Source organism: Diceros bicornis, chromosome 35 (assembly GCF_020826845.1).
Source record: "Diceros bicornis minor isolate mBicDic1 chromosome 35, mDicBic1.mat.cur, whole genome shotgun sequence".
NCBI classification, from domain to species: Eukaryota; Metazoa; Chordata; class Mammalia; order Perissodactyla; family Rhinocerotidae; genus Diceros; species Diceros bicornis.
This window is the reverse complement of record NC_080774.1, coordinates 29,102,982-29,126,890: the sequence shown is the minus strand read 5'-3', so window position 1 is coordinate 29,126,890 and position 23,909 is coordinate 29,102,982. Positions and strand designations below refer to the sequence as shown.

Here is a 23,909-nt window from a genome sequence, read left to right as displayed (position 1 = left end):
AGGGACTTCCTTATATGTGTTGAAAGATCTAGCAGGAAATGCTGGTTTTTCTATTCCAGGGTTGTCGCAGCTGAACCCGGACTTACTCCATGGGCTTGGAGATGCTCCCAGATTTTCTCCTTGCTACAGTCCTGATGAGCTGCTTTGTGTCATCCTATGGCCTGGAGGATGATACCAGGAGTACACCTTTGCCCTACTTCTGTTAGTCTGAATCAACACCCTGACTTATTTCCTTGGTGGCAGTGCTGCCACTCTTTTGTGTAAGAGAGCTGGCATTTTCTGACCTAACTGGTTACTCAGTTGCTGGGGCTGTCTTCGGAGTGGAGTGCCTGTGTGACTGGGTGACCTGTTATTTACGTGACTGGAAGAACAGGTTGAAACGTTGGCATTGGATGTGCACTACTGCCTTCCTTCTGTTGCCTCCTCGTCAGTGGCAGGCAGTGTCTTTGAAGGTTTACTATGGAGTGTGTACTGAGCAGATGTGTCAGATCTTCTGAGGCTTGGATCCAGAGTTGCTGGTAGTTTGGTCTTGAACAGTAAGTACTTTCTCATTGTGAAGCAGAACTGTATCTCTGCTGTGTGCCAGCCCATGCCAGCTGTCCATAGCTTTGGCTCTGCTGTGTTGGCTGGTTTGTTTAAGTAGTTCTGTATGTTTGTGAGTGGGGTCATAGAAGAGGCGAAGCTATTTGGGAACACTACCTGGACTAGAGCAATTCCTTTTACTTGAGAGAAGAAAAAAGTCTTAGAGAAGAAAAATCTTCAATAGAAATTGAAGTAAGAAGACACAGAAGGAAAGAAGAAAACAGTGAAAATGAACAGAAAAATTAAAAAGGTTTGGAGACCCCACAAACTTGTGTTATTTTATTTTTCTAAGTTTTCATATTTCACTGTGCTTCCCTAGCATATAGACACCTCTCGCAACTTGAATTCCTTTAACTGTGATGGAGCAGTGATGATTAACCAGATGAATGAAACGTTTGGCTCTTTGTCATTTAGACACCATGCACATGTGCTCATCCACTCACGTGGACACCCACATGTATGTATCTGTCACTGCACAGTATTTTCATGACACTTATCGTGGCAGGGTATGGGAATATGTCTGTCTTTACCTCTCTCACTTCAAATGTTATTTGAGGCAAGATCTTGCTGAGAGGTAGAGGAAAGGACCCTTTTGATCCAGAGCACCTCGCTGCTGATTGGAGCTTTTGTAAATATAAAATGAAGCACTATTGCTATTCATAGTGAGTTTTGGGGAAATTGTTTCCACTCTTGTCAGTATCTGTCACATCTGGCTTGGGGCCTTTGTATGCTTACTTCTTCTTTGTCACAGCCAGTAGAGAGGATTATTTTCCCTGCTGAGATGGTCTCCTACGTGCCTGCCCTTTCCAGGTTTCACACACTGCTCAGGTGTTCATGGTTAATCCTGGTAGAAGTAATACACTTTCTCATTGTACTGAGAATACTTTTTTCTAAAAATTGATAGATGGGAATTAATAAGCAGTTACTGAAGTTAGAATGTATCTAAATAATTAATGACTCTCAACAACTATTTGTGATCGTACCTCCTCAGTGTCAAAGTTAGTTAACAATATGATGGAGCAATCCATCTCTGGAACTTGAAAGGTAAAATTTTAAAACTGATCTTAAATTTTGAGATGAAGATGCAGACTATGAAACTTGGACTTTACCTTGAGAAGCATAGATATTTTGGTTGCAGTATTTCATTATTTGTATCGAGAATATACTAAATGATTTGTGTTTTGCATCTGTTATTAAAAAGTAGGCTAAAAATCTATTCCTTCATCAGTTTCATTTTTTTGGACTGTTGATGGGTGATGTTTATGTGTGGGAATGCACATGTATTTACAGAATTGTGTGACAGAAGTTAAAAGAAATACGGAAAAATCGCAGAGAACCTTCAAGTAGCTTTGTGTAAAAGAGCAGCAAATTGGAAAGTGCAGAGTTGTTTTTACTCTTTGTTGACGTATAACATACATCCAGAAAAGTTCACAGAGCATCTGTGTTGAACTTAGTGAATCACCACAGAGTGAACATTCCCTGCAGCCACCACCCAGTTCAAGAAACAGAGCCCACCTGCACCTCAGCGGCTCCCTGTGTGTCCCCCTGTTAATCGTTGCCCTTTCCATCCTCTTCAGAAGTACCTACCATCCTGACTTCTAGCACCAGAGATTAATTTTGCCAGTTTTTGATCTTTATATAGAGGTAATCATACACCATATTCTTTTTCTCTGTGTCTGATTTCGTTAATTCAGTGATACGGTCATGATAGTCATCCATATTGTTCCTATAGCAGCGGCTCCTTCCTCATTGCTGATTACTAATCCATGGAATGACTACAAGTCCTTCATCTATTCTGCTGTTGATGGATGTCTGGAGTTTCCATTTTGTGACTATTAAGAATGATACTGTTATGATCATTTTTATAAATGTCTTTTAGTTTACGTGTGCACCATTTCTGTTGGCTCTATAACTAGGAGTGAAATTACTGGGTCATGGGGTGCACACTGTTCAGCCTTTTTTTTTTATATTTTATTTTATTTTATTTTTTTTCTCCCCCAAAGCCCCAGTAGATAGTTGTATGTCATAGCTGCACATCCTTCTAGTTGCTGTATGTGGGACGCGGCCTCAGCGTGGCCGGAGAAGCGGTGCGTCGGTGCGCACCCTGGATCCAAACCCGGGCCGCCAGCAGCGGAGCACGCGCACCTAACCGCTAAGCCACGGGGCCGGCCCCTGAGCTTTAATAGATAATAATGCCAAATCATTTTTCAAAGTGGTTACTACTTTACACTCCTGGTTGCTGCACATTCTCACTTGCACTTATGTTACTCTTTTCATTTTAACCATTCAGATGTGTGTAGAGGGAATCTGAAGTGGCTGTAATTTATATTTGCGTTATTATTGATGAGATTAAGCACATTTTCATATCTTATTTTTATGTGTTTACTGGACATTTAGATATCCTCTTTTGTGAAGTGCCTGTTCAAATCACTTGCCCATTTTTCTACTGTGGTGTCTTTTGTATTTATCAACTTTTTTTTTGTGGTAAAATAAACGTAACATTTACCATCTTAACCATTTTTATGTTCAGTAGCATTAAGTACATTCACATTGTTGAGCAACCATCACCATCATCCATCTCCTGAACTTTTTGATCTTGCAAAACTGAAAGTCTGTACCCAATAAACAACAACTCTCCATTCCCCTACTCCCTCCAGTCCCTGGCAGCCGCCATTCTACTTTCTGTCTCTATGAATCTGACTGTTCTAAGTACCTCATATGAATGGAATCATAGAGTATTTGTCTTCTTGTTACTGGCTTATTTCACTTAGCATAATGTCCTTCAAGTTCATCTACATTGTAGCATGTGCCAGAATTTCCTTCCTTTTTTTTTATATATATATATTTTTTATTTTTATTTATTTATTTTTTCCCCCAAAATGGTATCTTTCTATGAATGGAAGTTCTTAATTTTAATATAGTCCAGTTTGTTAATTTTTTTTTTATGGTTAGTTTGTGTGTGTGTGTGTTTTGTTTACAAAATCTTTACCCATCCCAAGGTCAAGAAGATAGTCTCCTATGCTTTTTTCTAGGAGAGTTATTATTTTACATTTTATATTTATATCTTCAAATCTTTCTGGAGTTAATTTTGGTGAGGAAGATCGGCCCTGAGCTAACATCTGTTGCCAGTCTTCCTCTTTTTGCTTGAGGAAGATTGTCCCTGAGCTAACATCCGTGCCATTCTTCCTCCACTTTGTGTATGGGACGCCACCACAGCATGACTTGATGAACGGTGCGTAGGTCTGCACCTGGGATCCTAACCTGCAAACCCTGGGCTGCCAGAGCGCAGTGTGTGAACTTAACCCCACTATGCCACCGGGCTGGCCCCTAGAGTTAATTTTTTAAAAGCTTTTTATTTTGAAAAAATTTTAACCTTAAAAGTTGAAGGACTAATACAAAGAATTCCAGCATACTCTTTAAGATTCCCTACATGTTAACCTTTTATCATGGCTAGTCATTTTCACTATATACATACATACATATGTAGTTTTTTCTTGAACTGTTTAGTATAAATTTTAGAGATAATGCTGCTTTACTGCTGAATGTTTCAGCGTGCGTTTCCTAAAAAACAAGGACATTGTCTTTTATAACCATAGTACTAGTACAAAATCTGGAAATGAACATTAATAGAATGCTGGTATCTAATCTAGAGACTTCAATTAAATTTCACCAGTTGTGCTAATAATGTACATTTTAGCAAAAAAGAAGAAAATTTTTTTCTAGTCCAGGATTCAATCTAGGATCATGAATTCTTTTTGGTTGTTATGTTCGTTGTTCTCTTAAATTTGGAATAGTTCCTCAGTCTTTGTCGTTTATGACCTTGACATTACCCAAAGAGTGTGAGCCAGTTTATTTGGTAGACTGTTGTCCAAATTTGCTGTTTTCTTGTGATTAGATTGGGGTTATGTGTTTTTGGCAGGAGTCCCACAGAAGCCATGTGTCCTTGGCACTGCATTTTTTTTTTTTTTAAAGATTTTATTTATTTATTTTTTTCCCCCCAAAGCCCCAGTAGATAGTTGTACGTCATAGCTGCACATCCTTCTAGTTGCTGTATGTGGGACGCGGCCTCAGCATGGCCGGAGAAGCGGTGCGTCGGTGCGCGCCCGGGATCCGAACCCAGGCCGCCAGCAGCGGAGCGCGCGCACTTAACCGCTAAGCCACGGGGCCGGCCCCACACTGCATTTTTGAAGGCACGTGACGTCAATCTACTCCATTCCTAGTGATGTTAACTTAATTTGGTTAAGGTGGTGTCTGCTAGGTTCCTCCACTATCAGGTTACTATGTTTCCTTTTATAATTAATAAATATCTAGTCAAAAATACTTTGAGACTTTGTAAATATTTTCTTTCTCATCAAACTCTCACCCTAGTTTTAGCAATTTTTGATAATTCTTTCCAGAATCAATTATTACTGTGATTTTTGCCAAATGGTAATTTTTTAATTCCATCGTTCCTTCTACATTTATTAGTTGGCATTCTACTATAAGGAAGAGTTTTTACTTTTTCCCCATTTATATATTCATTTATATTAGTGTGGATTCATAGATCCTTATTCAGTGAGCTGTCAATTGTTAGCATCATTTATTTTGATGCTAAGATTGTCCCTGATTTGGCTAGTGGGAGCCCCTTCAAGCTGGCTCCTGTGTCCTTTTGACATGTTCCTGTTATGTTTTGAGCAATTCCTTAATTTCTGTTATGATAAGTTTTCTACTTTTCCAGCCCCTGTTCTAGAATCAGCCTTTTCTTCAAGGAGGCCTTGTTCCTTTTAGTGGAGGATGGAACTTAAACAATCTAGAAGCCAGGTGTGCTCATTGCTTTTGAGTGTATTGTTGTTTCTAAGCCCGCTGAGGAGTCAGAGATCGGAAATACACGCATATACACACACACGTGCATACTCACATATCTGTATTAATTTCCGTATCTGTCTCTATTCATATATATTAAAACCTATGAGTTCACACTGATACTTGCAATTCCAGTTGACATACAAGCTTCATAGTAGCCTTTCCACTTTCCATAATTGTAATCCCTTTGTCCAATTGTGAGAAACCTGGCTTTCATTATCTATAATATATTTACTTATTTTCTCAATCCTGGATATACAGAAAATAGTTAGAGAATTGCTTACGCATACCACTGCAAAAAAACAAATCTATCAGCTAGAGTTCAAAATTTACACTTTTTTGTCTTGAGCTTGAGAGTTTGAGGATTTATGGTCAAAATACTGGTTCCAAAGATATTTGGATTTCTCCCCCAACCCCACCACGTGTGGATATGTTATTCATTTGAAATGCAGTTGGGTCCATTTGTTCCTACTGTGTTCCATTTTAGGGTTTTCCCCAGCCTTGTTTATTTTATTCCTTTATTGTGAGCATGAGAATCACTGCCATGGTTCCATATGTCAGAACTATGAGAAGATGTGCTCTGAGAAGTGCCTTCCCCTCCCCCATTCCTTCTTACTCTGTCCCACCCACCCCTTGGAGGTAAACAGTCTAATGTGGTTTTTGTTTATCCTTCCTTTGTTTCTTTTTACCGAAATGAGCATATAACATTTATATTTTTTAATTTCCCCTTTCTTACAAAAGTTGGCTTAGATATACTTTTGCACTTTGCTTTATTTCACTTAATGTATTCTAGAAATCTCTCCATACCAATTTATAGCAGTCTTTCCCATTCTGTTTAATATTTCATTATATGGATGTACTAGAGTTTATTCAGCTACTTTCCTATGTATAGGCATTTAAGGTGTTTCCAATATTTTGCAATTAAAAACAATGCTGCAATGAATAACCTTCTACATATGTATTTTTGTATTATTGGAGGTGTGTCTTCAGGTTAAATTCCTAGAAGTGGGATTTCTAGGCAAAAGGTAAATGCATATGTAGCTTTGTTAGGTATTGCCAGATTCCTTGTATAAGGCTATATCAATTTGCATTCTTATGAGCAACTTGTGAGAGTGCGTGTTTCCCCACATCCTTCCCAACAGAATCTGTCATACTTTTTCATTTTTGCCTATCAGATAGGTGAGAAGTGGTATCTCAGTGTTGTTTAATTTGCTTTTCTCCTATTGTGAGTTTGACTGATCATCTTTTTTTTGTGTGTGTGAATTGATTGTATGTGATTGTTCGTTTTGCTCACTTTTCTGTGTGGTTTTGGTCTTTTCCCCCTTGGTTTTGAAGAGTTCTTTGTGTATTAGAAATGTTAGCCCTTTATCTGTGAGATAGTGCAAATATACTCTCCCAGTTTCTCATGTTTTTTTCCTACTTTGCTTATGATAATTTTTTTGGCCATGCAAAAGTTTTTAAAAAAATTTTTAAGATTTTAGGGCCGGCCCTGTGGCTTAGCGGTTAAGTGCGCGCTTTCCGCTGCTGGCGGCCCGGGTTCGGATCTCGGGTGCACACCGATGCACTGCTTCTCCGGCCATGCTGAGGCCGCGTCCCACATATAGCAACTAGAAGGATGTGCAGCTATGACATACAACTATCTACTGGGGCTTTGGGGGAAAAAAAAATTTTTTTTTAAGATTTTAATTTTTATGTAGTCAAATTTATTAATTCTTTGTTTTATCATTGAATCATAGTTAGAAAGCCTTGGAATTTATTTATTTATTTTTTGTGAGGGAGAGTGTCCTTGAACTAACATCCATTGCCAGTCGTCTTTTTTTTTTTTTGCCTGAGGAAGATTGGCCCTGAGCTAATATCCGTGCCATTCTTCCTCTATTTTGTATGTGGGTCTCTGCCTCTGCATGGCTGATGAGTGGCGTAGGTCCGTGCCTGGGATCCGAGCCCAAGAATCCGGGCCGCCAAAACAGAGCACGCTGAACTTAACCACTACGCCACAAGGCCGGCCCTTGGAATTTATTTTTGATATGATGTGAAATAGGGCTCATTCATTTTTTTTTCCTTTGTGAATATACAATTGACCTAGCACCATTTATTGAAAAACTGATTTTTTCTGTACTGCTTCTTTGGTAATCAATCAGGTGTCTAATGTATGCGGTTTCTTTCTGGATTCTGTTCTATTCCACTGGTTTATTCATGTGCCAGTACTATACTATCATAGTACTTATGATAATTGCAGAGTTCTTGATTTGATGCTGTGATGTATGTTTAACCATTACTCAAAGACAACTGTAAACAGAGAATTGTGACAATTAAGCCACTTATCACGTGACTATGTAGGGTGGTTTTCAGATGTAATTATTATGAATGCAACGAATGTTTGACTTATGGAGGAAGAAAAATTAGTTCGAAGATAATTTTAGCTTTTATTAACAGAATATACAAGATGATTTGAAAATATAAGAGTATGTTGAATTTATTTATGATTAATAGATGAGGAACAAATTGATAAGAAGGGAGGTGTAACTTGATTTACAATTTTTTGAATTGTAGTTGATGACCAATTCCATTAACAGAATCTAGTCTTAAAGAATATGAACAATCCTTAATGATTAATGCAATATCCCCTTTCCTTGGTATATAATCTAGATTTTTCACAATGTGACAACTCTAAATTAGCAAAGCTTAATTCTGTTTAATTCATTTAAAACATTAATCCTTTTTCTGCCTCTTTTGTAGTAAGACAGATTGACCTATCTAATGGTACATTTTAACTTAAATATATAATGATATTTTTTAACTTTCATAATTGAATGATGAGAACAGAATCTACTCTATATGGAGTCACTGACATTTAGCACTGGAAAAGTCTTGGGGCTGGCCCGGTGGTGTAGTGGTTAAGTTCACATGCTCCGCTTTGGCGGCCCAGGGTTCACCGGTTTGAATCCCGGGCACGGATCTACGCACCGCTTATCAAGCCATGCTGTGGCCACGTCCCACATATAAAGTAGAGGAAGATAGGCACGAATGTTAGCCCAGGGCTAATCTTTCTCAGCAAAAAGAGGAGGACTGGCAACAGATGTTAGTGGAAATTTTTTTATTTGTAGAAATTTGTAAATTTTTTTAATTTGTAGAAATGAATTTATTATGATTATCTGAACATGGCTCCAAATAGAAAGCAGTGTAAGTCAGTTGGTTAACTTGTGTCTTCACTTTAATGGGAGAAAACATTTTGGTTCTTCTATTAAAAAGTAGTTTTTCTTTTTATTTTCACAGATCTTTAACTCTTCTATGTTCTTTCTCATATCTAGGAGAGATAAAAATAGATTTCTTCACTATTTTTTCTTAAGTAATAATTTTATACCCAATCTAATTATCCAGAGTGCTTGTTGTTTTTTTAAAAAGCTCATATTTTTTCAATAATCTTTATAAAATATAAATAAATATTACAAATGGGCTTTATCAAGTAGTGTGATCATTTAGGCTGACTAACCCTCACTCTAACCATGAAATCTCTAGTTTTTTATTTATTAGGCCTTAAAAAAATCTCCTGTCAATTTTGGCTTAAATTAGACTACTAAAAAATAGATAAGGTAAGAAAATAAATTTAAGAATAATTTCTTTTAGATATTGGCTCCATCATTGAGTCACTTGAGAGCAATGAAGATTATTTCTGACTCCCAATGGTATTTTTCTCTAGAAATTGCAAGGTGGCATTTCTTGTGGCATTATAGAACTTTCCTGAGATAGCCCATGTGATATTGCTCAAATGATCTCTGTTTATAAGGCATGTCCTAGATGGAAGAGTAACAAGGAGGATGTCTTCACTTTTCCTGTCCCTCACTAAATCTGACGTATGTGGGCACACAGTGGGCTTCCGTAAAATCTTTGGTAACATATATGATTTTCATATTTTAAAAAGAAGTGTGTGGGGGCAGGCCCGGTGGCGCAGTGGTTAAGTGTGTGCACTCTGCTTCAGCAGCCCAGGGTTTGCAGGTTCGGGTCCCGGGTGTGGACTGATCACTGCTTGTCAAGCCATGCTGTGGTGGCATCCCATATAAAGTAGAGGAAGATGGGCACGGATGTTAGCCTAGGGCTAATCTTCCTTGGCAAAAAGAGGAGGATTGGCATCGGATGTTAGCTCAGGGCTGATCTTCCTCAAAAAAAAAAAAAAATATGTGGTTGTTTATAAACCAGTAAGAGATTCTGTTTCTGTAGCGCAGTGTGATGTGCTATTTGGTAACTGTCAGAAAGTCTTTGTAGAGCTCTAAAACTCAATATAAAAGTCAAGAGCTTTGTGTAGTCTCAAAATGTTATTTAATCTTGCTTCATCTAGTCAATTTGTTATTTTCTGTTGCTTCTAGACCAAGAGCAGTGATGACCTTTTAGCTGGAATGGCTGGAGGGGTGACAGTGACTAATGGTGTTAAAGGAAAGAAGAGCACCTGCCCTTCTGCAACATCTTCAGCATCTGCCCCTGCCATGACCACTGTGGAGAACAAATCCAAGATTAGCACAGGTATGGGTGGCATTCAGTCTAAGAGTTAAACTGCCTATTTGTTTGAGTAGGCAGAGTGCAGTGGTATTTAGGGGATTCCATCTAATTATAGAAAATTTCAAACATGTACAAAAGTATTTGGTATTTCAGCCCTGTGTACTCATCACCCATCTCAAGTGATGGCCAGTCCTAACTCCTGACACCCACCTTCCCCCCTTAATTTTTTGAAGCAAATTCCAGATGTCATATAATTTCATCCACAAATATATACTTATCTTTGAAAGTAAGGATTCTTTTAAAAATATAATCACAATACTATTATCAGTCCTGAAAATAATTAATAATCATTCCTCAAATCATAAATTATTCAATAAGTATTTAAATTTCCAACTGTCTCATAAATATTACATATATATATTTACTGTCTGTTTGGATCAGGATTCACTTAAAGGTCGGTGTATAATCATTGCTGATGTGTCTTTTAAGGCTTCTTTTTTAAATTTGTGGGTTTACCGCCCCTTTTTTATTGCAATTTAATTTTTGTAGAACTGGTTGTTTGACCTGTAGAGTTGCCCATGATCTGGATTTTTTTTTTGGGGGGTGGGGAGGAAGATCGGCTCTGAGCTAACATCCCTTGCCAGTCTTCCTCTTTTTTTGCTGAGGAAGATTAGTCCTGAGCTAACATCTGTGCCCACCTTCCTCCATATTGGATATGGGATGCCACCACAGCAGCATGGCTTGATGAGTGGTGTGTCTGTCTGCTCCTGGGACTCGAACCTGCGAATGCTGGGCCGCTGAAGCGGAGCGCGCGAACTTAACCACTATGCCACCGGGCTGACTCCCATGATCTGGATTTTTTTTTTTTTTTTATTGATGTTTTAATGGTTTCTAACATTGTGAAATTTTTGGGTTGTACATTTTTGTATGTCCATCACCATATATATGACTCCCTTCACCCCTTGTGCCCACCCCCCACCCCCACTGCCCCTGGTAACCACAGTCCAGTTTTCTCTGTCCATGTGTTGGTTTATATTCCACATATGAGTGAGACCATGATCTGGATTTTGATGTCACATCCCCGTGATGTCCTTGACCATGTTCCTTTGTTCTCTGTTTACTGTAAGTGTCATTGGATCTAGAGCCTTAATCAGGTTTCTTTTTTTTCAGGACTCCTTCCTAGGTGATAGTTATCCATCCATCAGGAGGCACGTTATTTCTTGTTGTCTCTCTTTCCATGATGTTGGCAGCCTTTGATGACCAATCCTAGATCCATTCATTCCCATTCTCCCATTCTGCTTCATTCATTAGCAGCAGTTTGTCTTTAGGTTTGATGGAGTCTGTAAATTAACTCATCCTATAGTCCAAGGAGTAATGCTGTCATATTTTACTTCTCACGCTTATAGAAAAAACTTTAAAACTTGCAGTAAGCATAAGATTATGTGTTTGTGATAAAGCTTATGAAAGCAAATTGGCAAAAATTATAGCAGACCTTCTTTTGTCATCTTTATTTAGGCTGTTAGCCCTTCTCTTGTGTATTAGACTTTTTTCAAGCTCAAGTTTACCTACTGTTCTCTCTCTTGCCTTGGCCTTCTGTGGATTCTTCCTTCTGTCCCAGGTCATGCCCCACTGTTAATTATAATAGCAATGTGGTATGATCCCCAGGAGGAAACATGTAAGTCCTTACTTTGTGCTTTATAGCCATTATTCCATTTTATCCTCTCTGTAGACCTGTGAGGTTGAGGCTATTATTATCCTTACTTTAGAAATGAGAAAGCTGCACTTAGAAAGGTTAAGTATCTTGCCCAAGGACATGCATTCATTTCCCAGTAAATATTTATTGAGTGCCCGTTTTGTACCAGGCCACAAAGCTGATGGTGGAGCAAGGACTGAACCTTAGGTCTTTTACTCTCAAGCCTGAGGTTATCACCACCTTTAGTACTCCAGCTTGTGTGGTTAGAGGGAAACTAAATACTCTTATACCATCTACATCTCTTCCTATTTCCAGCCTTTAGAATTTAGTGGGAGAGATCCCATGTGTTTGCTTATGTGGTTCCATGCTGACCAATGCCACCTGTCTTCTCAAGGCTGAATTCAGTTATCACACCCCTGGATCTATTGTCCCAGTACAACTTTGTGCATCTGTATTTGTTTGCTTGGGCTGCCATAACAAAATAACCACAACTGGGTGGCTTAAACAACAGAAATTCAGTTTCTTGCTGTAGTCATGAGCTGGATGTTTCGGTTAATGATGGACTGCATGTATGACAGTGGTCTCATAACATTAGCCATATAGCCTAGATGTGTAGTAGGCTATACCATCTAGGTTTGTGTCAGTACACTCTATCATGTTCACACAACGACAAAATCACCTAAGGACGCATTTCTCGGAACGTATCCCCATTGTTAAGCAACAAATAATTGTATTCTGGAGGCTGGAAATCTAAGATCAAAATGTTAGTAGGTTTGGGGGCCGGCCCGGTGGCGCAAGCGGTTAAGTGCGCGCGCTCCGCTGCGGCGGCCCGGGGTTCGCTGGTTCGGATCCCGGGCGCGCACCGACGCACTGCTTGGCAAGCCATGCTGTGGCGGCGTCCCATATAAAGTGGAGGAAGATGGGCACGGATGTTAGCCCAGGGCCGTCTTCCTCAGCAAAAAAAGAGGAGGATTGGCGGATGTTAGCTCAGGGCTGATCTCCTCACAAAAAAAAAAAAAAAAAAAAAAAAAAAAAAAAAAAAAAAAATGTTAGTAGGTTTGGTTTCTTCTGAGGTCTCTCTCCTTGGCTCATAGATGGCTCCTTCTCATTGTGTCGTCACATGGTTGTCTCTGTATCTGTGTCTGTGTCCTAAACTCTTCTTATAAGGATACTAGTCATATTGGATTAGGGCTGACAAGCCCTTGTTAACTTAATTATGTCCTTAAGTTAATTACTCTGTCTCCAAGTACAGTCATATTCTGAGGGTACTGGGGGTTAGGGCTTCAACATATGCATTTAAGGGACACAGTTCAGCCCGTAACAGCATCTTTAATTCTTCTTCTGCTCTATCTTTACTTATTCCTGATGACTTCCCTAAGACCAATTCACTTGTCCGTATCTCAAATTCTTCTGTCTACTCACTTGTCACAATAATCCCAGAAGGGGAGCTTTTTTTCTTCATGTTCTGTCTCTTCCTTTCTTCTTGTTTCCTTACCTCTGCTTTCCTTTTGGGGCATTATCAATCCCTCTGCTTGTTACTGGCTCCTTTTGTCTTTCAGACATGCACAGATCTTTTCTTTCTTAGAATGGTTTTTGGCTTAGATAAGAAGGATGGTGGTACCATTTACAGAAATTGGGAAGAGAGTTCATATTGGGGGAAAATGTTATACCATCTTTTTCCTGTTTTGGCCTCCATTTGCAATTGTTTCTCCTCATCCTGTTACTTTTGCCTTTGAAACCTGTTCCCGATTTATTACCCTTCTCTGTTCCTATGGAGATCTAGGACTTACTCCCAATGTCGGCCCTCCTGTACTTTTACTGTACTGCCTGCCCTCATTCCTCCTTCACTGGTCTTCCTTCTTCCTCATATGTTTCACTTAGCATTCTCTAGATCAGTTTCCATAAAAATGCTCTTTCCTTATGTTTCTTCCCTGCTCAAGAACATTTATTGAACATTTATTGCTGCGACTCACTGAATTTGCTCTGGTGTTCAGGGCCCTATAGAAACTTTCTCTTGCTGCTTCCATTAACTGTGTGACCTTACTTTTCCTTTCTGGGTGCCATGCTCATTTCTACTTCCTCATCTTTGCCTGTCTTTTGGCCAGCCAGAATTCCCTGCCCTGCTCCACACCTGATCCCTGGAAAAATTAGTGCCTATCTTCCTATATCACATAGACCTTTTGCTCCCTGTTACCTCTAAAGCCTGATGCCTGCCACATAAAGAACCAGTAGGTTCTTTAAAAATACTTATTGATTAGGTCTAGATCTTATTTTTCGAAGTAAAAAATATTATAATTATTTAAGTGTTTATAGGTATTTAAACATATTCCTGTTCTTTTTATGTTAAACATATGATCATGTCAGTTCTTTTCAGGTTTAAAATTTTAACAGTTAAGTAATAGTGTGATTCAAGCAGCTTATTTGATTAACGTGCCATCATTATTTAGCATTAATGCATCATCGTTTTCTAACATTTAGAGAGGCAGTATAGCTTACTGGTTAAGTTGCAGATTCTGGAGACAGACTGCCTGCCTGCGTTTAAATCTTGGCTCATTCATTTATTACCTGTGGGATGTTGGCAAATTATTTAACATCTCTGCATGAGTTTCTTCATTTGTAAAACAAGATGATAATAATGAGGCTTGTATAAGGAAGTGTTAATATGTGTGTGTGTGTGTAGTAAGTGCTAAGTACATGTCAGCTGCTATTATTATAATTATTGTTATTGGTATTCTGTTTATGTGGCATTCTGTTGTGTGAAAACTTTTTGCATTTACTTTGATCATATTTTTTGTGTTTATTGTAGGTAGCTTAGATTTTTGTTTTGTCTGGAGGCTTCGTTTCCCTTCTTGCTCATCTACGATCTTCCTTTATCATCTGTTTCTGCAGTTAGTTTGCTACTTGACTTGCTTATCCTAGCATCATCTTCGTCTAGCGTGCCCTAGAATATTATGCCCCTGGCCATCTGTTTAAAGCCATGGTTTAGAATTCAAGTTAATGTGTCTATTTTTTTAATATAACAGCTTTATTGAGATATAATTCACCTTCCATAAAATTCACCCTTTTAAAGTGTACAATTCAGTGTATACCTTTTTTTTCCATGGTAATTAAAAGATGAATTATCTTCTCGTTTTGAGGAAACTGAATTTTACAGTAACCAGACCATAAGGCAAGATTAATATAGGTCATAGTCACTGTGTAGATCCCTAGATTTCATCTCATTAGACCTGGGGCATAAAGTATGTGCCTTTTTATTGCTAATATTTTTGCCTTAAATTATTTGTTTTAAACATGTAGGCACAAGTTCTTCAACCAAGCGGAGCACTTCCACAGGTAATAAAGAATCCAGTTCTACTAGAGAAAGATTACGTGAACGTACCCGACTAAACCAGAGCAAAAAACTACCTTCTGCAGGTCAGGGAACTAATGACGTGGCATTGGCTAAACGTTCCCGAAGTCGCACTGCCACGGAATGTGATGTTCGCATGAGCAAGTCTAAATCGGACAATCAGATCAGTGACAAAGCTGCTTTGGAAGCCAAAGTGAAAGATCTTCTCACACTGGCAAAAACCAAAGACGTGGAAATTTTACATTTAAGAAGTGAACTCCGAGACATGCGGGCTCAGCTGGGCGTTAATGAGGATCATTCTGAGGGTGATGAAAAATCTGAGAAGGAAGCCATTATTGCTCACCAGCCGACTGATGTTGAGTCCACTTTATTGCAGTTACAGGAACAGAATACTGCCATCCGTGAAGAACTCAACCAGCTGAAAAATGAAAACAGAATGTTAAAGGATAGGTTGAATGCATTGGGCTTTTCCCTAGAGCAGAGGTTAGACAATTCTGAAAAACTGTTTGGCTATCAGTCCCTGAGCCCAGAAATCACCCCTGGTAACCAGAGTGATGGAGGAGGGACTCTGACTTCTTCAGTGGAAGGCTCTGCCCCTGGGTCAGTGGAGGATCTCTTGAGTCAGGATGAAAACACCCTCATGGACCATCAGCACAGTAACTCTATGGACAATCTAGACAGCGAGTGCAGTGAGGTGTACCAGCCCCTCACATCAAGCGATGACGCCCTAGACGCACCCTCGTCCTCAGAGTCAGAAGGCATTCCGAGCATAGAGCGCTCTCGGAAGGGGAGCAGTGGGAATGCCAGTGAAGTGTCTGTTGCTTGCTTGACGGAGCGGATCCACCAGATGGAAGAGAACCAACACAGTACGAGTGAGGAACTTCAGGCAACTCTGCAGGAGCTAGCTGATTTACAGCAGATTACCCAAGAACTGAATAGTGAAAATGAAAGGCTCGGAGAGGAGAAGGTTATTCTCATGGAGTCTTTATGTCAGCAGAGTGATAAGTTGGAACACTTTAGCCGACAGATTGAATATTTCCGCTCCCTTCTAGATGAACATCACATTTCTTATGTCATAGATGAAGATGTGAAAAGTGGACGCTATATGGAATTGGAACAGCGTTACATGGATCTAGCTGAGAATGCCCGTTTTGAACGAGAGCAGCTTCTGGGTGTCCAGCAGCATTTAAGCAATACTTTGAAGATGGCAGAACAAGACAACAAGGAAGCTCAAGAAATGATAGGGGCACTCAAAGAACGAAATCACCATTTGGAGCGAATTATTGAGTCTGAGCAGAAGGGTAAAGCAGCCTTGGCAGCCACATTAGAGGAGTACAAAGCCACAGTGGCCAGTGACCAGATAGAGATGAACCGCGTGAAGGCCCAGTTGGAGAATGAAAAGCAGAAAGTGGCAGAGCTGTATTCTATCCATAACTCTGGAGACAAATCTGATATTCAGGACCTCCTGGAGAGTGTCAGGCTGGACAAAGAAAAAGCAGAGACTTTTGCTAGTAGCTTACAGGAGGATCTGGCTCACACCCGAAATGATGCCAATCGATTGCAGGACACCATTGCAAAGGTACTGTTTAAGTAGATAAAATGTTCTGGATTAGCATTATGCAGATGCAGTACATAACATGCTTACTGAGACCCAGCATCACTTGTGTGGTGTGTCATTAGCTTTGTTTTTTTTTTTATTAGCTTTTTTTTAAGCTGATCTTTTTTAAAGCTTGAGAATGGTTTTCTTTTATTAGGATAGAGTGAAAAGTATTCTTTTAATAATGTCTCTTACCTACTTGCATTTTGTTACTGTCATCCTGCCTGTGAGAGGATGGGGCTAGAGTTACAACTAACAACAGAATTTGTCCCTAGTTCTGGGTATACCCAGGGAGCATGTCTTGCAATTTTACATCTTCATCTCTAATGTATTTTGGTGTAAGAAAGATGGAGAGAGCCTGTATTCCAGTCTGTGGGATCATCAGTGTCTGCTAATTTTTACCCTGTTGTGGTTGGAGTTTTCAGAGTTCTTTTGTGAGTTAAAAATATTTTTGGATGTGGAGGCTCCTATTTCTTAGAAGCCTGTGGTTTGTTGCTGGCGGAGACCTTAGAGATCATTGATCCAGTCCCCTTGTTTTACACGCAGCATAATAGTGAGGGCTCAGTCAGAACTGCAGCCCAGGGTTGCAGGCACTCCGGTCAGGGCTCTGTGCCCCACATGATTGCTGATGCATGTTTATTTGCATGAGTTATCTGATTATTGTCTTAGATTTTATTTCCTATTGTGGTGCAATGATTTTGTATAGTATATCAAAATATTAGTATATCTTTGGCCTAATATTTGAATAATTTAGACCTTAATTTTTTTAGTGATGACTTTTAGAGATACAATTTAGGAGGTGTGTTATTTGTTGGAGCATATATATTGGGGGGCACTGTGAAGTAATACTTTTGCAGTGACAATATTTGAGAATTTTTTGTTTCCATTTTTAATTTGATATTAAAATTTTCACAAATCGGACTTCATCTTTGTGGGAGAGCATGTTAATCATTAATCAAATGCATGCTTTCAGTCCACACTTTGGAGAAGGGAAAATTTCCAAAATTTCCTCATAAATAATGTAGTTTTGTTTTTTTTTAAAATTTTTTGTTTATTGCAGTAACATTGGTTTATAACATTGTATAAATTTCAGGTGTACATCATTATACTTCTGTTTCTCCATAGATTACATCATGTTCACCACCCAAATACTAATTACAACCCATCACCACACACATGTGCTGAATTATCCCTTTCGCCCTCCTCCCTCCCCCCTTCCCCTCTGGTAACCACCAGTCCAATCTCTGTCTCTATGTGTTTGTTTATTGTTGTTATTAAATAATGTAGTTAAGTTCAATGATATGTCAATATAATTTCAGTCAGTGATGTAGCAACAAATTAGGCTTAAGGATAATACATAAAGTTGTATATTATTCTAGAGTGCTTTTTCATACTTTTCAATGGTTGTTACCAGGTCATTTTAGTTCATGCATAGCAACTCACACTTAGCTTCCATTTGAAACAGTGTATACCTCTGTTCCAGAATTTCTTAGAACAACTCTTAGTTTTTTAAGCTGCATTATCAATTTTATGTAGGTAGAAGATGAATACAGAGCCTTCCAAGAAGAAGCCAAGAAACAAATAGAAGATTTGAATATGACATTAGAAAAATTAAGATCAGAGCTGGAAGAAAAAGAGACAGAAAGGAGCGACATGAAAGAAACCATCTTTGAGCTTGAAGATGAAGTGGAACAACATCGAGCCGTGAAACTTCACGACAACCTCATTATTTCTGATTTAGAGAGTAAGCGATGGGGGAACTTTTCATTCCTTTTTATCCTATCCATTTTAACATGTGGGAATAATTTCCACTCAATAACAAAGTAAAAATTAGTAATTCTGGCTGGTGCAGTAGTTCAAAGGCAGTAGCACAGTGGCTAGCAGAAATGTGTACATGGTAGTGTACTTCACACGTTAGTTGATAGTCTTTGGACTGCAGTGTTTTGTTCCTGAAGAAGAACTATTAGTGGAAGCATTACTTTAAAACTGTGCTTAATTATGGAAAATCATTTAAGTGAAAAGCTAATGGGGTTATTATTTTCTAGATCTTAGGAAAAGCCATTTATTATCTACTTCTAGTGATTGCAAGTATACTGAGACAAAAAAAATATTGATCCTTCATAATCTTATGCCTAAGGCACAGGTTTTTATTTGTTTATTTGTCTGATTTTCCTCCTTACCGTGGAGATTTTATGATCTAGTAGAACTGAAACTCAGATTTTAAGTTGCTTTGTTTGCTTTTTAAAATAAAAGATTTTTTAAAACTATTTTGTAATTATTTCAGACTTATAAAAAAGTTGCAAAAATAGTACAAAGCATTTCTATGTAGAAAATTTGATGAGGAACAGGAATTTGCATGATCTTAAAATGTCTTCCCACAGACTGTTTATTATGTTGCAAGTGAGGAAAAAGAAACAACCAGAAATTGTATGGTGGAAAAATTGGGCAACACTTTGACCGGGTGATCATGTAAGTGACAGAGGTCAGGTACTGGACACAGTATCGGCTAGGCCGTAATTCTCTCAGAGGCATAACTTCAATTAATCGTAAAGAAACATTAAATAGACAAAAAATAAGAAATGTTTTACTAAAAACACAGGAATGGGTGGTGCTCTATTCCTCAAAAATGCCAATGTCATAAAAGGCAAAGGCTATGGAAAAGTTCCTAATTAAAGGAGGCTAAGGAGACATGACGATTAAATGCAATAGCTGTGCGTAGACTAGGTTCCAGTACTATAGGGGAACATGCTAAAAAGGATGTTATGACAAAATTGGAATGGATAGTAGATTAGATAAACATATCAGTATACATTTATGAAGTTGATAACTATACTGTGTTTGTATAAGAGAATGTCCCTATTCTTAGGAACCACACACTGAATATTAAGGGGTAAAGGACCATGATGTGTATCCTTAAAGGGTTCAGGAAAAAATTAGGGAGAAATAGGTAGAGGAAGACAGACAGGGATACAAGATAGCAAATGATCAAACAGATGGGTAAACTGTTAACAGTAGGTAGATCTAAGAAAAGCTGTTTGGTGTTCCTTATATTTTTTGCACATTTTTGTAAGTTTGAAATTATTTCCAAGTAATACATTAAAAAAATTGTTATGTATTCTTCGTTGAGATTCCTCAAATGTTAACAAATTTTCAGTTGTAATATACTTTAATGATATTCAAGTGAGAATAGGAGAATGGGAGTAACCCTTTGGATGCATTGGTTAAACCTTTTTAAACTTCTGGCTTGGGATACTGCTCCTTTGAGATCTAACAGTTTATTATTCCTTGATAGAGGATTGCTAGGCATTGCGCTGGATCCCCTGTGCTATGGATGTAGAGGAGGGGAGATGGGGAGGTTTGAACTGTTTCCAGAAGAGAGTGGGCCATTTGCAGAAGCCCTAAACGTGTCTTGCAGCAGTTCTGAGCTCTGGCTAGTTGACCCACCATCTGTAGACTGACCCCAGGGTTATTTGGAACATTCTAAGGCATCTGAATACTAAAGTAGTTGACTGCGGGACTGTGGAGCTCTTGGAGACGGTGATCGTCATAGAGGTGAATTTTCTTGTCTAAAGCTTTAAAAACTTTTAGTTTAACATTTATATCTAGTTTTTATTTCATTGTCCCTGAACTGAGAGGATTTATCTAATTTTACTACCTAAATATAAGAGGTTCTAAAGTTTTTCAGATTAATTTGGAAGTTCAGTGCATTTTCCATTTAATACTGATAATAATAGCCTTTTCCCTTGCAAGACTTTTGATTTTAATATGGAAAGAATGACACCTTGTGGTAATTGGGGTAATAGCTAGAAAAGTGTTAGATGATAAGGATTCCTGGGGTGAAATTTTACAAATCATTCCCAAAATAAAAACTACATTAACGTTATGTGGATTTTGATTATAAAGTGGCTGAAAATCCTGAATAAATTTTTTTTAGCCATGTAGCTTCTCTCTTCATTTTTTGAAATGAAAAGTTCAAATATACCAAAATACTGTGAGACTATTATAGTTAGCACCCATTGCCTAGATTTGACATTGTTAACATTTTGCCATATTTACCTTGTGTGTGTGTGTCTTTAACTGAACTAGCTGACAGTAAGTTGTAGACCTCATGACACTTAACTCCTAAATATTTCAGCATGTTCTTCTTATAACCACGATATTGTCATCACATCTAGTAAAATTAGGCATAATTCCTTTGTGTCATCTAGTAGCCCATATTCAGATTTTCCCAGCTGTCCCCAGAATGTCTTTTATAGCAACTAGGATCCAAACAAGTTTCATGCATTACATTTAGTTGTTAGATCTCCACAGTCTGATAGGAGTTATTTTTTTTTCCGTAGAGGATTCTAGCATTGGGATGCATGCTAAGTCAGCACTTGATATAGGGGACTTGATGACGGGGAATACTGTTCATTGAGAAATTGAGATTTTCTTCTGTGGAATGTTTTAGCAACCATCACCATAGTCAATTTTAGAACTTTTTCATCACCCCAGAAAGAACCCTGTACCCATTAGTAGTCACTCCTCATTTACCCCAAAATAATCCTGACTTTGGAATTAGTGGATAGGATTTTAAAACAGCTATTGTAACTGTACTCAGGACATAGAGGAAAATACGCTCGTAATGAATGAAATAGCAAATCTCAGCAGAGAAATAAAAACTGTAAAAAAAAGAACTTAATGGGTATTCTAGAACTGAAAAATTTAACAGCTAATATAAAAAGTTTACTAAATCATTTAAACAGCAAATTAGAGATACAGAAGAGGCAGTGAACTTGAAGATCAATCAGTAGACATTATCCAGTCTGAAGGGCAGAGGACAAAAGATGGAAAAAATGAGTAGAGCCTCAGTGATCTGTGGGACAGTATCACATGGCGTAACACGTAGTTGGAGTTCCAGACAGCCTCCCAGATAACATCAGTACCATATTGCTTAGACCTGGCGCAAGTACTTGGCAGTAGTGCTTGGATTTAGCATCTAAGCTAGAAAGATCTAATGTAAAGACTCACTCAGTGAATACTGTTAAGACTTCCAGTTGAAGACAGTGGTCTAAGGTCATACATGTACTTCCTCTCCCTCCCAAAGTCCTAGTGACAAGGCAGGAGAAATATAAAAATTATGATGAACCTAAAGCAAGATAGAAAACAGGGGAAGGGTCCTATCAGTAGATCAACGATTTTGAGTAATTTCTGGAACATATGAATCAGGAACTGGGGATATGGAGAAATCAAATAGAATAGAAAAACCTACAGTCCGGGAGAACACCAGAGCTCTGAGTAATGATGTTCCCAGCAAAACTTTGGGGAATGGAGGGGACTAAAACCTTCACCTCAGGGATCATAGGGACTGGGACCAGCAGCAGTTTCAGGCCGTGGTGTAAAGGATTACCAGAAGCCCGGTACCACCCTCTCCTCTCTAGAGTGTGGGCTCTGGTGTTTGCCCCCAGACTGCTGCTGGGCTTGAGCTCTTTTCTGAATGAGGTGGGGAATGGTTCCAGCGGCTCCTAGCATGATTTGAGTATCAGAAAGAGAAGTGGAGCCATGCCTGTAGTAACCACAGGCTGCCGTGTTGTCTTGAAGAGAAGACCACGCAAAGGGAAAGGCAGTTTGGCCCAGCAGTGAAATGGACACACATGCACGCACATGCACACATGCACACACCTGTTTCCTCAGTTGAAACTGCCCATTCCCCTCTTGTATGTCCAGACAGGAGCCTCCTGTAGGCGTGTATCATCTGCAGAGCCTTTAGCCAGTTGTTATATTATCTTAAAAGAGCTTTAAAGAGAAACAGTAGACGGAAGCTGCTTAACTGAGCCCGAAGAAGTACAGTTAATGACTTCACCAGCATTCCCCAAACCAAAGCTGATTGGTGTTGAGCATGGTGGGACCAGCAAGATCTCAGGTCTGGCTCAGGAGATATAACCGTCAGTCACGATTTTATCAACCACTTACTATTTGCGTAGTAATGCTCTGTGCATGCTTGCAGTTAAATATAGCACCTTGCCTGCCCTCTGTAGTTCCTGAGATGGGGGCTAGGGCCTGACATCGAACACAGGTCTTGCCCTTTTACGTGGAACACTAGTGACAGTGGCAAGCAAGGGTGGCTCGAGATTAGAGAAGTAGCAGAAGGAAATAGAGGAGAGTTGTATAATTCTGTAGTGGGAAAAGCCTTAAAGGCGGACACAGGGAAGCCATAAAGGAAAAATGTCTCATATTAAACTATATGCAATTGAAATTTTCAGTTCAGCAAAAGTACCATAAATAAATGATATTGCGAGAAATATTTGTAACACATATCAAATATATGGACAGATTCTATGCATCAGTAAGACTAGGATAATCCATTAGCTAAACCAGGTGTATGCATAGATAAGTCAGAAAAAGATGCAAAAAGATGCTTGACTTCACTTAAAAAGCAAAGAAACTCACTCAGTAAAACAAGATGCCAGTTTTCACTTAGCAGCTGTGAAAAATTAAAAAGATTGATAATGTCTAAGAGAGGAGAAGAGGGTCCTCTCATACACTATTGGAAGGAGTATGGATTGCTGCAGCCTTTTTTTTTTTTTAATTTTTATTTATTTATTTATCTTTTTTCCCCAAAGCCCCAGTAGATAGTTGTACGTCATAGCTGCACATCCTTCTAGTTGCTGTATGTGGGACGCGGCCCCAGCATGGCTGGAGAAGCGGTGCGTCGGTGCGCGCCCGGGATCCGAACCCGGGCTGCCAGCAGTGGAGCGCGCGCACCCAACCGCTAAGCCGTGGGGCCGGCCCGCTGCAGCCTTTTTGAAACGTGTTGATCAAAATTTTAAAAGTACGGCAGTGATTTAGCAATCCACTTGCAGAAGTCTACTCTTCAGCAATATTCTTACAAGTTTGCAAATGTATACATAGATAGGGAAGCTTGTTGTAGAATTGCTGGTTACCACAAAAACTTGGAAACTACCTGTATTTTCAACAGTTGAGATTTAGTTAATAACCCGCGTGCACAGTGCGTCCCTACTATGGCTGCCATTTCAGCAATGAAGATAAATGAGGCAGGTCTGTGTGTACAGGCACAGAGAAAAGCTGTAGATGAAATAAAGCAAGTCAGAGGAGGGTAGAGTGTGAGCCATGTGTATTACTTCTGTAATTAAAAACCATGAAAGTTTTACATATAACATTACCCTGAAGTGGTGGCCAGGCATAATGGTGTTCCTTAAAAAATACTGATTGCAGTGTGTTCTACACAATAAATTCTGTAAGTGGGTGATTTCTCAAAAAAAAAAAAGCTGCTTTCTTGAGTTAGAGCCTTCTAACTGGATTAACTCGGATCCTGTCGATAGTTTCAAATTGTCCTGCATCACTTCTTCCACTTC

At 38.9% G+C, this 23,909-nt stretch overlaps 1 protein-coding gene across 3 annotated transcripts in view; it reads left to right on the top strand.

Annotated features, from left to right (window-relative positions):
* Positions 1 to 23,909, top strand: part of SPECC1L (sperm antigen with calponin homology and coiled-coil domains 1 like) — a 155,901-nt gene that overhangs the window by 35,604 nt on the left and 96,388 nt on the right. For all 3 annotated transcript variants that reach the window (XM_058531967.1, XM_058531966.1, XM_058531968.1), the window contains 3 exons: positions 9,786 to 9,939; positions 14,906 to 16,536; positions 18,091 to 18,298. In XM_058531967.1, the coding sequence (XP_058387950.1) occupies positions 9,786 to 9,939; positions 14,906 to 16,536; positions 18,091 to 18,298 (1,993 nt within the window). The remainder of the gene's footprint in view (positions 1 to 9,785; positions 9,940 to 14,905; positions 16,537 to 18,090; positions 18,299 to 23,909) is intronic.